Genomic DNA, 13,946 nt, shown 5'->3' on the forward strand with positions numbered 1-13,946 from the left:
TTTTTTTTTTTTTTTTTTTTTTCAAAAGAAAGAGTGTGTTAAAAACCAGGAGTACCATCTGCAGGAAGGTGTTGGTGGTTTGAAGGGGAAGGTGAAAAGCGAGTGGTTTAAGAGAGTGAGCGAGTAGACGGACTTGAGAAATACTTTTGATTTTCAGACACCACTAAGGGGGCACCTGACATTTGTGAACTTAACTTAAAATACAACTAACCAAAGTGGTTGTGCAGAACAACATAAATCAGTAGAAGTAAGTCTCAAAACGCAAGCAATACACATACAGAATAAGTGAGAGGTTTTCTGGAATAAGTAGGGCGTAGTCAGTACTTGAAAGAGGACTAGGATGAATTATTGGACTCCCTCCTTCTCAGGCTTAGACCTTCTGTGATGAGACCCTTCTACTTTCTCTTTTACAACAGACAGTGGAAGCAATGAAGACCATACTGGATGACCTGAGAACCGATGACCAGTTCTCGGTGGTCAATTTCAACCACAACGTGCGCACTTGGAACAACGATTTAGTCTCCGCTTCTAAAACACAGATTGCAGATGCCAAGAAGTATATCGAGAAAATCCAGCCCAGCGGAGGTGCGTAGGTTTAGCCTAAATCGCAGTGAGACACCTCTGTAGGGCTCAAATCTTGATTCAGTGAAGATATATTATCCCGTACCACAGTGCTCTTTGCCTTGTCTGCAATGGTCTGCCCTAAATGATACATTTATTCTTAGATGATAAATACTAAATTCGTGGCGAAAGTACAACACATAACCCACCCCACACAGGTTTTCGGTTATTCTCACCTTCCTCAGAGGAGAGTGACACTTGCCTCCCCGTTGCTTACGTAGCATACAAATGTTAACCATACAGAACAGTATCCACATCTCTCAGCGAGGACGGTTTATGTACCTTTAACTTGGTGTTCGACCCAATGACAGATTGGTGCTTTGAAAGGGTTAACTCATCATTAAGGGAAGAGTTCACTGTACAGAGAGTCTCTTATTCCGCTGGGGGATCTTGACTAGCCTGGGCAAAATTGGAAAGCGATCGAATGATTTGGGTACCTAATAAATTCTTCTTGAGTAAGCACCAGACGGATGAACCTGAACCCAAGATATGGTGGTTTCTGTACGAAGGCAGAGCGTCTAACAGAATGGCACGTTGTATCACCTCCCCAGGCACGAATATCAACGAAGCTCTGCTGCGGGCCATCTTTATTTTGAACGAAGCCGATAACCTGGGGATGTTGGACCCCAACTCTGTTTCTCTCATCATTTTGGTTTCTGACGGCGATCCAACAGTAGGCAAGTATCACTTCAGTTTCCTAGCGACAGATACCCTTACTGTCATCTTTGGGGAATGTGATTTGCTTACGATGGGAAATCTGATGGCATTTGCCTGAGTTTCCAAACCATGTTAAACCCACGCTTCCTGATCAAAGGCTTCTTTCGACTCTGAGACACTCGCTCTGCCTAAACCAGCGTCCAGACATTTTTCAGCGATGCCCTTGAATGTCTCAGTGTCACCTCTACAATGTGGGGAAACTTTCGTTTTAATGACAATCCACGTTTGCCGATGCGTACTGATGAAAGGCCTTTATTTCCTCAACGTCAGGAGTGAGATGGTGAATGGGAGTGTGTGTTGACAGTCGACCCCAGGTCTCCAAGAGGTCGCTTCTCCGGAGCCCTCACTAACGTATTCTTTCTTCATTGTTCTCCACACACCCCCTCCAGTCCCTCACGGCAGCCGGAGCAACGACTTCTCACTGATACATCTACGTGTTAAGCATTTTTCTTATCCACATCCATGTGAATATACACACACACGTCCGTACACGTGTGCATGCATGCATACAAATACATCCTACATATACCAATCCTTACGTCGTTTTTCTCCTTTAAAAATGCCTTTGAGATCATTCAACATAAATATATGAAGAGCTGCTTTGTCCTTTTTAATAACAGTAATAATATAGTATTTTGAAATAATAGTATTTCAAAGTTGGAACGTACCGTGATTTAACCAATCTCCCTCACTGGTGTACATTTAAGTGGTTTCCGTTACGTGTCTATTCCTAATAATGTGGCTATGTACCGTTGCCCGTGCTTTATTCAACATGGATGAGTGCGTCTGTAAGAAAAATTCCTAGCGATTGAGTCACTGGGTCAAACAGTACGTGTGTTCCTGATTTTGACCAATTTTCCAAACTGCTCTCTGTGGATTTTCCCCAAACTGCGTAAAAGTGCCTCTTCACTCTTTTCCTTTCTGTCGTCATCAACTTTAGGGGAACTAAAGTTGTCAAAAATTCAGAAAAACGTGAAGCAGAACATACGAGACAACATCTCCTTGTTCAGTTTGGGGATAGGGTTTGACGTCGATTATGATTTTTTGAAGAGACTATCCAATGACAACCGCGGGATGGCTCAAAGAATTTATGGAAACCAGGACACTTCTTCCCAGCTCAAGGTAACATTTTTTTCTGTTCTTTTTATTTTCTTCACTGAAAGTCATTCTAGGAATATCTAAGGCCTAGAAGCAGATGGTCGAATTTAAGTGAAAATTGTATGATTTCAGCTATATCAGGTTGCAAGAATCAGAGAAGTGTTCGTCCCGCTCTCCTGCACCCCCCCCCACCTGTATGTGGGCACCAACAGTGAGACGGGAGGCAGTAAGGTGACAGGCACGTCCCCACCCCCTCCCTGAACAAGCCTTCAGAGGCTCCCCAGTCCCGCCAAGCGGTTGGTCCTTCTCGTCGTCATGGACACCGTTCCCATCAAAGTGCACTGGCATCTTGGGTGTCAACTTTCTATGATGCAAAACAGGTCACACTAGAGCCTGTAAGAATCCTTAAATGTAAGGAATATGAATTAGTTGTTTATTTTGACTAAATAGGCAAGAAAAAGATGTAGGAAATGAATGTCCTTTACCCAACTCTCTGTCAGTACCAGGTACCTATCAACGGCAGGTGCCATATTTAAACTTGGGGACAGGTAAGGGATAAGGTTCTAATTTGGGGTCTATCAACCGAACTAGCTTTTCTTGTTATGAATGTCCATTAGCTGTACACACTGGTCATCAGAGGGAAAAAAAATGCTGGGCCCTTAAGCCAAGAGTGATATTCTTAGCAAGTCTTTTTACCATAACATCTCGATGTCTCATCTCGTCTGATAATTACGAGGATGTTCCTTGTCCCAAAGCTTTCCACAGAGATATAGACTGTGAGAATAAATTAAGAGAGATCTGTTAAGCATTTGAATAATCTCAGAGAAAAACTCTTCAGCCCTATAAAGTGGTGTGAAACTAATGATTTCCTCTGTTTTGTTGTGTGTTTTTTGTTTGTTTGTTTGTTTGTTTTATGAATTGTAGCAATTCTACAACCAAGTCTCTACTCCACTGCTCCGGAACGTCCAGTTCAACTATCCCCACACGTCAGCAACAGATGTCACTCAGAACAGTTTCCATAACTATTTTAGGGGCTCAGAGATTGTGGTGGCAGGAAAATTTGACCCGGAAAAATCAGAACAGTTACAGAGTATTATCACCGCAACTTCGGTACTTTGGCTGATCTGCTTGTTTTAAAAATACTAACTGGTCCCCCGGACACAGTGCATCTTGTCCGCTAACAGGCTAACACTGCACCCCAAGAATCACGTATGCAAAATAAAAGCAATAGCGAAGCAAAGGCATGAGAACATTGATGCCATCGTCCCCATTACTGTGCAAATCTCTGCCTTTTATACCTCAAACCAATCCCAAACTCCAGAAATGGGCACCTACTTCCTCTTGTGTATGCTTTTGAATTATTTTACATTCCCCTCCAGGTTGTGTAGTACCCTGATTCACTCACAGGAGGTACGAAAAGTGTGAATTTATTAACTGTCATTTATAATCATGACGTCTTTGCGTTAAACCTTGCATCATCCAGGCCAACACGGAGTTAGTCTTGGAGACCCTGGCCCAGATGGACGACTTGGAGGATTTTCTATCGAAAGACAAGCACGCGGATCCTGATTTCACCCGGAAATTGTGGGCCTATCTGACAATCAACCAACTTCTGGCTGAGCGGTAAGGAGCGCATACGCCACAGGGATTTGCAAAATTAAGAGGTTTGCCTTGAACATTTGAAGTCATACGCAAACAGAGTTTGAAACCAAGAAAGGCAGCAAATGATTGCAGCGTTTGGATTATTAATTTCCACTGGTTCCAATCGCTTTAACTAAAGCTCGGGTCACTGGTTTGTTTCTGTCTGACTCTGTGTTGAGGTGTGGCATGCACACAGTCAAGTGTGTGAAGGGTGTTGACCTCAAGTGCACGGTTTAATGCATTTTTATATACGTCGCCCCTGTAATGGCCACCCAGATCTAGACATGGGGGACTTTTTTTTGTCTCCAAATGTACCCCCTGTTGACTTCTCACTCAACGCCCTCTCCCCACCTCCCACGGAAAGAGCTCTGCAGATGTCGATCGCCATCAGTTAGTTTTGTCCCTGACTAACTCCCATATAATGACACAATCGGTATTCTTGTGTTTCTGGCTTCTTTCACTCACTGCGTTGTCCGCGAGGTTCATCCATGGTGCCGCGTGGGTCAGCAGTCCATTTGCATTTACCCCTGAAAACAGGTTATTGACCAAAGAGAGATATACAATCATGAGATTTTGATATCGCATAAGAAGGTCTCCCTAATAGTGATGATTTCAGCTTTGGCATCTCGGCTGAACTACGTTGAAACTCTCTCACATGAAAACTATATTTTTAGAGGAAGGGGTGGTCCTTTGACATCCTGTATCAGAGTTACATACACGCGTTGGTTAAGAAAGTAACCATCCCTGAGCCCACTCTACCTGTTCTATCAGAGTCTCGGGGAGATGGAACAGGGTCGTCTGACCCAGGTTGGGGAAAATGAAATGAGGTCATGTGACTGACTACGCACAGAGAAAACCCATGGTGTCAATACGACTGTAGAACAGACCCTTGGCTGTAAGCTGTGGCTTTGAAGTGAGCGAGAAATGTTTCTGCCCCTTTACAGAAGTGCACTGGATGCACATTTAAAGGTAGATAGCAAATTGCTGCAGAAGTTAAATATCGATTTTTTATAAACGATCCCTATAAAACAGATCATTGGTTACAGGGGGGTGGGGTGACAGGTGGAACAGAGATTTTCAGGCCAGTGAAACAACTCTGTATGATAATGGCGACATGTCATTATGCATTTGTCCAAGCCCATAGAATGTGCAACAGCAGAGGTGACCCCTAAAGCCAACTGTGGACCTTGGACCATGATGAGGTGTCACTGTGGGATCCTCGATTGTAACAAATGTACCTTCTGGTGGGGGTGTTGATAATGGCAGACAGAGGAGATATGGGAACTCTGTGTATTTTCCACTCCATTTTGCTGTGAACCTAAAACTGCTCTACAAGAACTAAAGTGTATTAAAAAATTCCTTAGGCCAGATAAAACACTAAGCTTCGTGAAACCTTCTAGTTCTCTCTTCCATCGTGGCCCCCAGGGTCCTAGCTGAACACCGGAAATGGGTTCAGGGGACCTGAACTCGGCCTTAAACACAGCGATGCTCTCTGCTGTCCCTATGTCCTGGATACAGAAGCCTGGCTCCGACGGCGGCTGCCAAGAGGAAGATTACCAAGACCATCCTGCAGATGTCCCTGGAACATCACATAGTCACCCCGCTCACCGCGATGGTGATTGAGAACGAGGCTGGGGACGAGCGTCTGCTGGCCGACTCGCCGCCCCAAGACCATTCTTGCTGCTCAGGTCAGTGTTTCAGTCTGGTGGGGAAACGGTAGGGGTCAGCCCTCACGGCCCACGTCCAGGTCCTGGACCCTCTGAGACTCTCTTACCCTCTGTCCACCTCTGGCTCCAGGCCTGTGTCCCTGTGCTGAGCTCCTTCTGTCCATTTATTTTAGAGATAGTTTATTGCCATGATCATTGAACATTTTTGCTCACGTGTTTTCCAAAGGAATTTTGAAAACGCATGTCCTCCTTCATACAGTTTTAAATTCAACATTAACATATTTTTCATCTTGTGGAAGTATTTGCAACAAATTTAATTTCTGGTATATTGTAAAGGTTGAGCTTTTTTTAAAAAAAATGGCATCGCTCTTTTAAGCGCATCTAATGAAATCCGATATAGAATTCGTTACCATCACCCATTAAAAAAATACATAAACAAATTCTGTTTCAATAATTGGAAGACGCCTATGTGATCGGCCTCCTCTGGGGGCTGGATGGACATTAGCTCCTGGCCTCTGCTGGAGGCACAAGACCCTTCCCCAGCTCTGCGGGCAGCTCCTCCTGCTGCAGACCCCAGCCCAGGGCCCAGACTCTGCGGAGGACCCCGTGGCAGGCCCATGGCATGATGACGGAGGGGGCCGTAGGGGAGAGAATTCCGGAGTAAAAATAATGGGAGCAAACCTTAGCTGAGAACCTCCGGGTTCATAAAACAGATTCTCGAAATGGTCGGCAACGGGCATGGAGAGGGAAACCCGGAAGCTAACGGAGACAGGTCTTTCTACGCAGGTGCCCTGTATTACGGCAGCAAAGTTGCTCCCAGTTCGCTCCCATCTTGGGTCAACCCTTCGCCCACGCCGAGGGTCCCCATGCCCGCGATAGCAGCGCCCGTGCTCGAGTCCACTCCTCCCCCCCACGTGATGAGAGGTAAGAACCGGGACCGGACTTCACAGCCCAGATCCCAGTCCCGCCAGAATCCGTGCAGCGCTTATGCATGTTAATGACATCGTGTCCTGTAAAGGAAGCGGCTTTTACGGACACCGCTGCCTTCCGATGAAAGAAGATAATCCCGCATGTTAGTCAGCTAGGGCCGCCTTAACAAAACGCCACAGACCGGGGAGCTTAAACAGCAGAAGTTTATTTCTCCCAGTTTTGGAAGCTGAAGTCCAAGGTCGAGGTGCTGGCAAGGTCGATTTCATTTATTTGGCTTGTAGGTGGCTGGCAGCTTCCTGTGAGTTCATGTGACTTCTGGAGGGAGTGAGAGAGAGGGCAAGCAAGCTCTCTGATGTCTCTTCCTATAAGGACACTAATCCCATCGTGGGGGGTCCACTCTCATGGTCTCATTTAACCCTTTACTACCTCCCAAAGGTGACTCACCTATAGAATGGGGATGATAATCGATACATCCCCTGCAGGGCAGTTATAAGGTAAGTTCCCAGTAGGAGCTAAGTAAACGCTGGCCAGTCTTATGCCCCGGGTCCTTAGGATCTGTGAAGTTGGTCCTGGGAACCCTCAATCTGTTTCCACCCTCATCAAAATTTAAGGCTGCACAGACCAGCTGAAATGTGACGTTTCATTTCTGTCACCCAGAATCGTATCAAACCCGATATGGCCGCACGGATTTGTTGTAGGCGTATCAGTTTTGATTGTTGGGATCTAGGTTAATTAAAATGTGAAAACCAATTGTTATCTCGGATAAAAACCAATTTTCTTCAAAGAAGATGTTCCAAACGCCATGTTTGTGTAGAGGAAGGAAGCGGATAGCATGGGTGTGGTGCCGTGAACGGCGCAAAAATTTACAAGGTTTCGTTTCTGCTCTGGATTACTTTACCCTCAAATTTTAAGTTTCAAAACACACACTTCTTGAAAACGAATGAGCGCGTCAGAGCGGCTGGGAGAATGAGCTTGTCATCGGACAGCAGGGGCGTGAGGCATGGCTCTGCCACTCACTAACTCTGCGACGTGAGTTCCGTGAGGTCGCCCGAACTCTGCAAGGATTCAATGAGAATGAGTTGAAGTCACGTTTGAAAGGAGCTTGGCGATAATATCTAGAAAACGGTAACCTCTCAAATGAGGGTCAAAGCATGTCACGTTTATTCTCGAAAACCTTTAATATTTACCCAACAAAGTAAAGCCTCATCCTTTTTAGCATGGTGTACCACAGGCTCCGCCATCTATAATTCAAGAACTCAAAGTCTGGACACATTGAAGTACTTTCTAAACCAATCAATCGTCCACTTTTTTATCTCATGCTTTTCTTCATTCTGTCCACTCAGAATCAAATCTCTCTCTCTCTCTCTCCTGTGTCTTAAGTCGTCCCCTCTTCCCCTCTTACCTTTAAGACCTAGTTCTAAGGCCAACTCCTTCATAAGGCCTTTGGCAACTCGCCCAGGTGGAGTCACTTTAGCATTTTCGTGCTTGGGCCGTTATTCCATCATTTCCTCGATTCTAGCTCACAGTCACGATTCTGTCTGCCTCCATGAAAGAAAACATAACGTACTAACCGTTAAAGGAAAAATTATTCATGACGTTTGTGAAAGCATGGCAAGGAAGATTTTATTCAAGTGGCGGCGGGCTTAGGGGCTACTGCAATGGACTTTTGCAGTGGGGGAGAGAGACTGGACTCATCTTCAAATACGGCCTGGGCAAGTGGGAGTTTATAGCCAAGAAGCAAGGTGTGGGGGGCGGTAGAGGAAAGGTTTCTGACAGGAAACACTGGAGGTGGGATTCTGGCTAAACCACCCTAACAGGAGTCCTGCTGAAGGCAGGCCAGGTGACCAGATGTCCCTAAGGACGGGGGGATGAGGAGCCCTGGCGAAACCGACTTGGCGGGGTTCTTGCTAAAACTGGACACTGAGGAGACAGACACGCAAGTCCTAAAGCTGAGGTGTCATTGAAAAGTTCAAGGGTAGAATCTGGTCGAGGACAGACTCCTTCATTAAATGGTTACTTTCTTGAAGGCACCGATCATGACTTATTTAAAGCGGCACCAAACATGGCCCGATTCAATGTTTTGCACGTAGTTTTTTCCCCCTCACTAAATATGTGTTGAATGGTTAAACAAACAGAACAAGATCAGCCAAGTAATAGTGTCTAGTAACAAAGGAGTACTCTCTTGGGAGTACCTTGAGCCTTCATTGCTCTTGGAATTGGTACTAATCTGTATGCCAACAAATAATATGTTTTCTCCTTTACTTTTATGTGCCGTGTATGGCTACTTAATAAAATACATGTCTTTTTACCCATCTCTACACACACTGTATATACATTGATACATGTGTAGTACATATACGTAGTACATATATATATATACACATATATATATAGTATGTATGTGTGCGTTATTCTTTGTCTTTCTTGTTAATTTTCATCTCTAACCTAGTACATATATGATAGCTACAAAAGAAGTATCCACAATATTTGTAAAATAACTTAAAGCGCTGATGGAGGCTCCGTGACAAAGGGGCAGTGGGTATGGACCACTAGCTCCCAGTGCCCAGAACAGTACCTAGCATACAGTAGAAGCACAATAAATATCCTCATTAAAATAAAGATGTTCGGGAATAGAATGCTTTTCAAAATGATCTTCCCTTCTGTAACTTTCTGTTTTTATTTTGTTTTATATTTTCCAGTGGAAAATGACCCACACTTCATCATCTACCTACCAAAAAGCCAAAAGAATATTTGTTTCAATATTGACTCAGAACCTGGAAAGATCCTCAACCTTGTTTCTGATCCAGAATCAGGTGAAATAAAAAGATACTGTATACGAATTAGACAGTTAGATCATTGCCACGCTTCACTGTCACTGCCTGGAATTTCTTTCTTTCCACCTTAACGGAAGTCCTATATTTTCCAAACTTTGGTAATTAGTGAGAAATAAATTTTAAATATATTCCTAAGAGTTTGAACTATTACAGTTAAACTGTAATAAAGCATAGTTATAAAGTGAGAATTACAAAGGAAAAAGTATAAAATCCTAAAACAAATTAATTTCTCCATGTCATCAAGTTCTATAAATTTGAATTATGGTGCCCACACATGAAAAAAATGACATGCATGAGAGAAAAGAAACTTATTTTTTTTTTCTGTAGGGATTTTGGTCAACGGACAGCTCGTTGGTGCCAAGAGGTCCAAGAATAAAAAACTAAGCACGTATTTTGGAAAACTAGCATTTTACTTCCAAAGCGAAGACATGAAAATAGAAATCAGCACCGAGAACATCACCCTGAGTAGGGGCTCTCATACATCCACCTTGTCGTGGTCTGACACAGCTTGGGTCACCAATCCAAGGCAAGTGCTATCACGTCTGAATTCAGGCCTGTCCTCGACATAGCACATTAATAAATCCAGACATCCATGACAGAAACATGGAACCTGAAAATCATCATTGTAAATATGAAGAGTTGAGGTTCAGGAAAATTTTTGTTACCCACGCCCCCGTTCCTGGCGGTGGGGTCCATGTATTTTGGTCACCGGGCATCCCAGTGCTAGGCTGGTGTCCGGCACATCGTAGGTGCTCAATGAATACGTGTTGGTTAAGTGAATGAGTCTGTCAAGTGAAATCCACAGCCGACTCAGAAACATCGACTGTGTCTCGAGTAATCTCTGCCCATTAGTATCTGTTCATCAATTAAACAAACGTGCACATCGACAGAATTGCAGAGCTGGGCGTTCAAACGGCGTTCTGTGGCGAAGACACGTGAAAGGGCTCAGAAAACTAGGGGTCACTATGCCAGGAGGAACGGAGAGTTCACGTTCAGGGCGAGTCTGTTCTGTAATCGTGAATTCCATTTCCTTTCCCACTAGGGTGCTTGTCTCGGTGAAGAAAGAGAAGACTGTGACGATCACTCTGGATAAGGACATGTCCTTCTCTGTGTTACTACATCGCGTTTGGAAGAAGCATCCGATCAACGTGGACTTTTTGGGGATCTACATTCCCTCCACAAACAAGTTCTCGCCCAGCGCTCACGGACTCATAGGTAAAGTGTCAGCCGACCGCTGACCTTTGACGACGTGGGTTAGAACTTGGGAAAGTGATGGGTGTGGACCCGAAAGCACAGGATTCACGCTCTGAGCCTGGGTCTTAATTAATAAGGCGACTGGGTGACAACACAAAGGGGTCGATGCCATTGGAAGAAGCGTTAACTGTTCCCTTAGAAACAAGAGGCCCGGCCGGCCACGCACAGCCACACGAGGGCGGCTTGGGGGCAGGAAGCAGGAGCAGGAGCAAGCGATGGGTTCAGGCCACAGCCTTTCGAGGGGTTTCCTTGGCAAGAGACAGAGCAGGGCGGTTGCAAGGGGGCTGGCTGAGTGATCTCCATGGGCTCTGGGCTCTGGAGTGGTCTCCAGCTGTCTGGCACCTGGCCTTGGAATGATTTCTCCTGGGTAGTACCGGCTGGGTAAAGGAGGTCTGGCTCTGGGTCGGTTAGTTGCATATCAAGGGGTGCTCCTAGCGGAGTCCTCTGCTAGCTCGAAGAATTGGGAGCCCCACTCTCCCTAGCCAGAGAGGGTTTTTAAGATGTCAAAACATCATAATATACAGAAGATAAAAACCCTGATTAATACAACCCAACGTAGCAGCACAGGGGGTGACTCAGGAATGCCACAGCCAGGACCTTTGCCATCCCAGATAGGGTTTTCCCAGAACCAGGATTTCATCATCACCAACCGGGCAAGTTAAGGGACAGAAAAATCTTAAGTTCCATGCGGAAGATTTTTAGGAAGTTTGTGATAACAAGTGAGCCATCTGGACCAACTTTCCCTCTGTGCCAAAGAAAGGCTCCAATTTAAGCGTGTGCCATCACAAACAAATCTGTCTCTGTGCTCTGAGCTCTGCTCTCAGGTGCTGACCTTCAGCCCCCACCGTCAGGGCAGTGGATCTTACCCTGATCCAGGAGACCAGCCTCGTATGGAAGGTCACCATGGGGTGACAGCACAGATTTGTGCTTGGGAGGACCCATCCCTCCCATTGCTCACTGCTCCCTGTCCCTCTCAATACATCTTTCTACCCCGCACATTCTGGAGGGAATGACCAAAATGCAGCTTGGACCGAATGACCAGCCTGTCCTTTGATGTACCCTCGGGTCCCACGTACATCACTATCTGGCCTTTGTCCCACTAGGCCAGTTCATGCACGAGCCGAAGATCCGTATCTTCAATGAGCGGCCTGGAAAGAACGCCGAGAAGCCAGAGGCAAGCTTGGAGGTCAAAGGACATAACTTGGTTGTCACCAGGTAAGCACCATAAAGTGCCAAGACTGATTAATCTGTTCTTCGTGCCTTCGTCCATTAGAAGCCCTATGGGGACAAACTGGATAATTGAAAAAGCGAGTCAGAGGAGGAATCATAAAAACAGCTCTGTACCATAGTGCTAGCGAAAGGCTGTGTATTTATATTAAAGCCAGAACTTTCTTTTCGAGTATGAATCTACTGAGTGCATCTCTGTGTAGCTTTTCTCACACAAACCACATCCATACGCTTTATTTTGAAGTGAGAACTTAGATACTTGTAAAGCATTCTGAGTGTAAATTCTTATAAACCTTTTTAATTTTTCTCCGTCTTTTACAGTTATCTCACCAATGCCCAATTCGGTATCATTTTAAAGCATGTTCTGCCTTTTTAGAGATTTTACGAAGCAGCCAATTTGGCTTAAGCAGAAACGACTCTTTGCAAGCAAAGGTCATTGGCTTCCATGCACTTCATTAAGCCATAAAAGCACAATCAAAATTAAACCATAAAATGACAGTAATAAGTGCCACCACCCAAATAGATCCATGAACTAAAATCATGAGCTTCTAGCGAGTATACTGCCCAACAATTATTGGTTTACTAGAGATGAGTGAGTTAGCCGCAGGCGTTAGCGAGCACATTTTATAGATCTGGTGAGTAGTTAATAACAGTACGATGTTATCTGAGGTTGGGATACAAGCATCTACTGGACGATAATGACAGAAGGTAAATGCTGGGCCTCAGTTTCCTCTACTGCAGGCCCCTGTGACGCAGAACTGGAAATGAGTTGACCTGTGGGCCGTGCGCAATTATATATATTTTAAAGCTCATTAATGGCAACTTGCCATATAGCTTTTCAAATCCTGGGCTTCTCTGTCCTTTCAATGAGAGACACGAATTTAAACACGCATCCATAAAGGTGAGAGGCGTCTCAGATTCATTCTGCAGGTAACATGTGAGGTCAGCCAAAAACACTTCAGGGTTTTGTTCTGTCCTTCTTTCCAAGTTAATTTGCGTCCTTTACTTTGCTGGGAAAAGTCCTTATCGGTCAATCTCTGTAAGGGTTATTTGAATTATTTAAGGACACACTGCTTATTCTGTCCTTGCAACACCAAGCCCCCGACTCTGATATTTCCTACGACTTGGGGAGCTGGGATGGGAGGGGCGGGCAGATACAGAGCTAGAGGGGACAAAGGACAGCCACGGGGAGTGCGTGTCTCCTTTGAGATGCACAGGCTGGCACGCGTGGGTCTGTGTCCTCACCATATGCGCCATCTTCCTTGCAGGGGAATACAGAAGGACTACCGGACAGAGCGAGTGTTGGGGACAGATGTCCCCTGCTGGTTTGTACACAGCAGCGGGAAGGGGTTCATCGATGGCCACTACAAGGACTACCTGGTGCCTCAGCTCTACAGTTTCCTCAAACGGCCTTAGAGGCGTTTAGCTTTGTATAATCACATGTATAAATATATGTTTTTTCCCCGCCCCTTTTGCAGTCATCCTTCAGTTCAAATACATTTAAAAACTAAGCGGTTGTCATGGTGGTTTATAAAGCCTGTTAACTCATTCGAAGAAAATAAATGCTTTGCAAAGAAGCTTTAGGATTTTGTGGCATGTCCAGGTGCTAAGCCGTGTTCATCAAGGCAACGTGAGAGACAGCTGCTCTGGGGAGTCACGCTGGCATCCGGATGGACCCTAGGTCTGGCGTCTGCTGTGACGACGTCGCCGTTAAGCGTTGTGTCCTCTACTTTGCAGATGGATTACATTTTTACGTTGTCAGTTAGGGAGGAGATTCAGTGGAAAAAGAACAAGAGAAGTGACTTGATCTTCACTGTTCCATAGCTGAGTATACTAACGCCCTGTCACCGCTGCTGATCCCCAGGACTTGTGATGGCCCAACATGCTTAGCCAAGAGTCCCTCCAGAGTGTTGGCCTTAGAGACATGTTTCAGTCCATGAGGCCTGTATAAGTCAGG

The 13,946-nt window shown here is 45.3% G+C and overlaps 1 protein-coding gene across 1 annotated transcript in view; it reads left to right on the top strand.

Moving 5' to 3' along the window:
- The window catches only part of ITIH2 (inter-alpha-trypsin inhibitor heavy chain 2), a 28,111-nt gene extending 14,654 nt beyond the window's left edge, over positions 1-13,457 (top strand). The window contains exons 10-21 of the mRNA XM_039871036.1: positions 417-585; positions 1,173-1,298; positions 2,279-2,460; positions 3,361-3,546; positions 3,920-4,059; positions 5,596-5,765; positions 6,531-6,668; positions 9,374-9,487; positions 9,836-10,034; positions 10,551-10,723; positions 11,866-11,977; positions 13,258-13,457. Of these exons, the coding sequence (XP_039726970.1) occupies positions 417-585; positions 1,173-1,298; positions 2,279-2,460; positions 3,361-3,546; positions 3,920-4,059; positions 5,596-5,765; positions 6,531-6,668; positions 9,374-9,487; positions 9,836-10,034; positions 10,551-10,723; positions 11,866-11,977; positions 13,258-13,405 (1,857 nt within the window). The 3' untranslated portion in view covers positions 13,406-13,457. The remainder of the gene's footprint in view (positions 1-416; positions 586-1,172; positions 1,299-2,278; positions 2,461-3,360; positions 3,547-3,919; positions 4,060-5,595; positions 5,766-6,530; positions 6,669-9,373; positions 9,488-9,835; positions 10,035-10,550; positions 10,724-11,865; positions 11,978-13,257) is intronic.
- The last annotated feature ends 489 nt before the right edge of the window (positions 13,458-13,946 follow it).

This window comes from Pteropus medius, unplaced genomic scaffold, assembly GCF_902729225.1.
Source record: "Pteropus medius unplaced genomic scaffold, Ma_sr-lr_union100, whole genome shotgun sequence".
NCBI classification, from domain to species: domain Eukaryota; kingdom Metazoa; phylum Chordata; class Mammalia; order Chiroptera; family Pteropodidae; genus Pteropus; species Pteropus medius.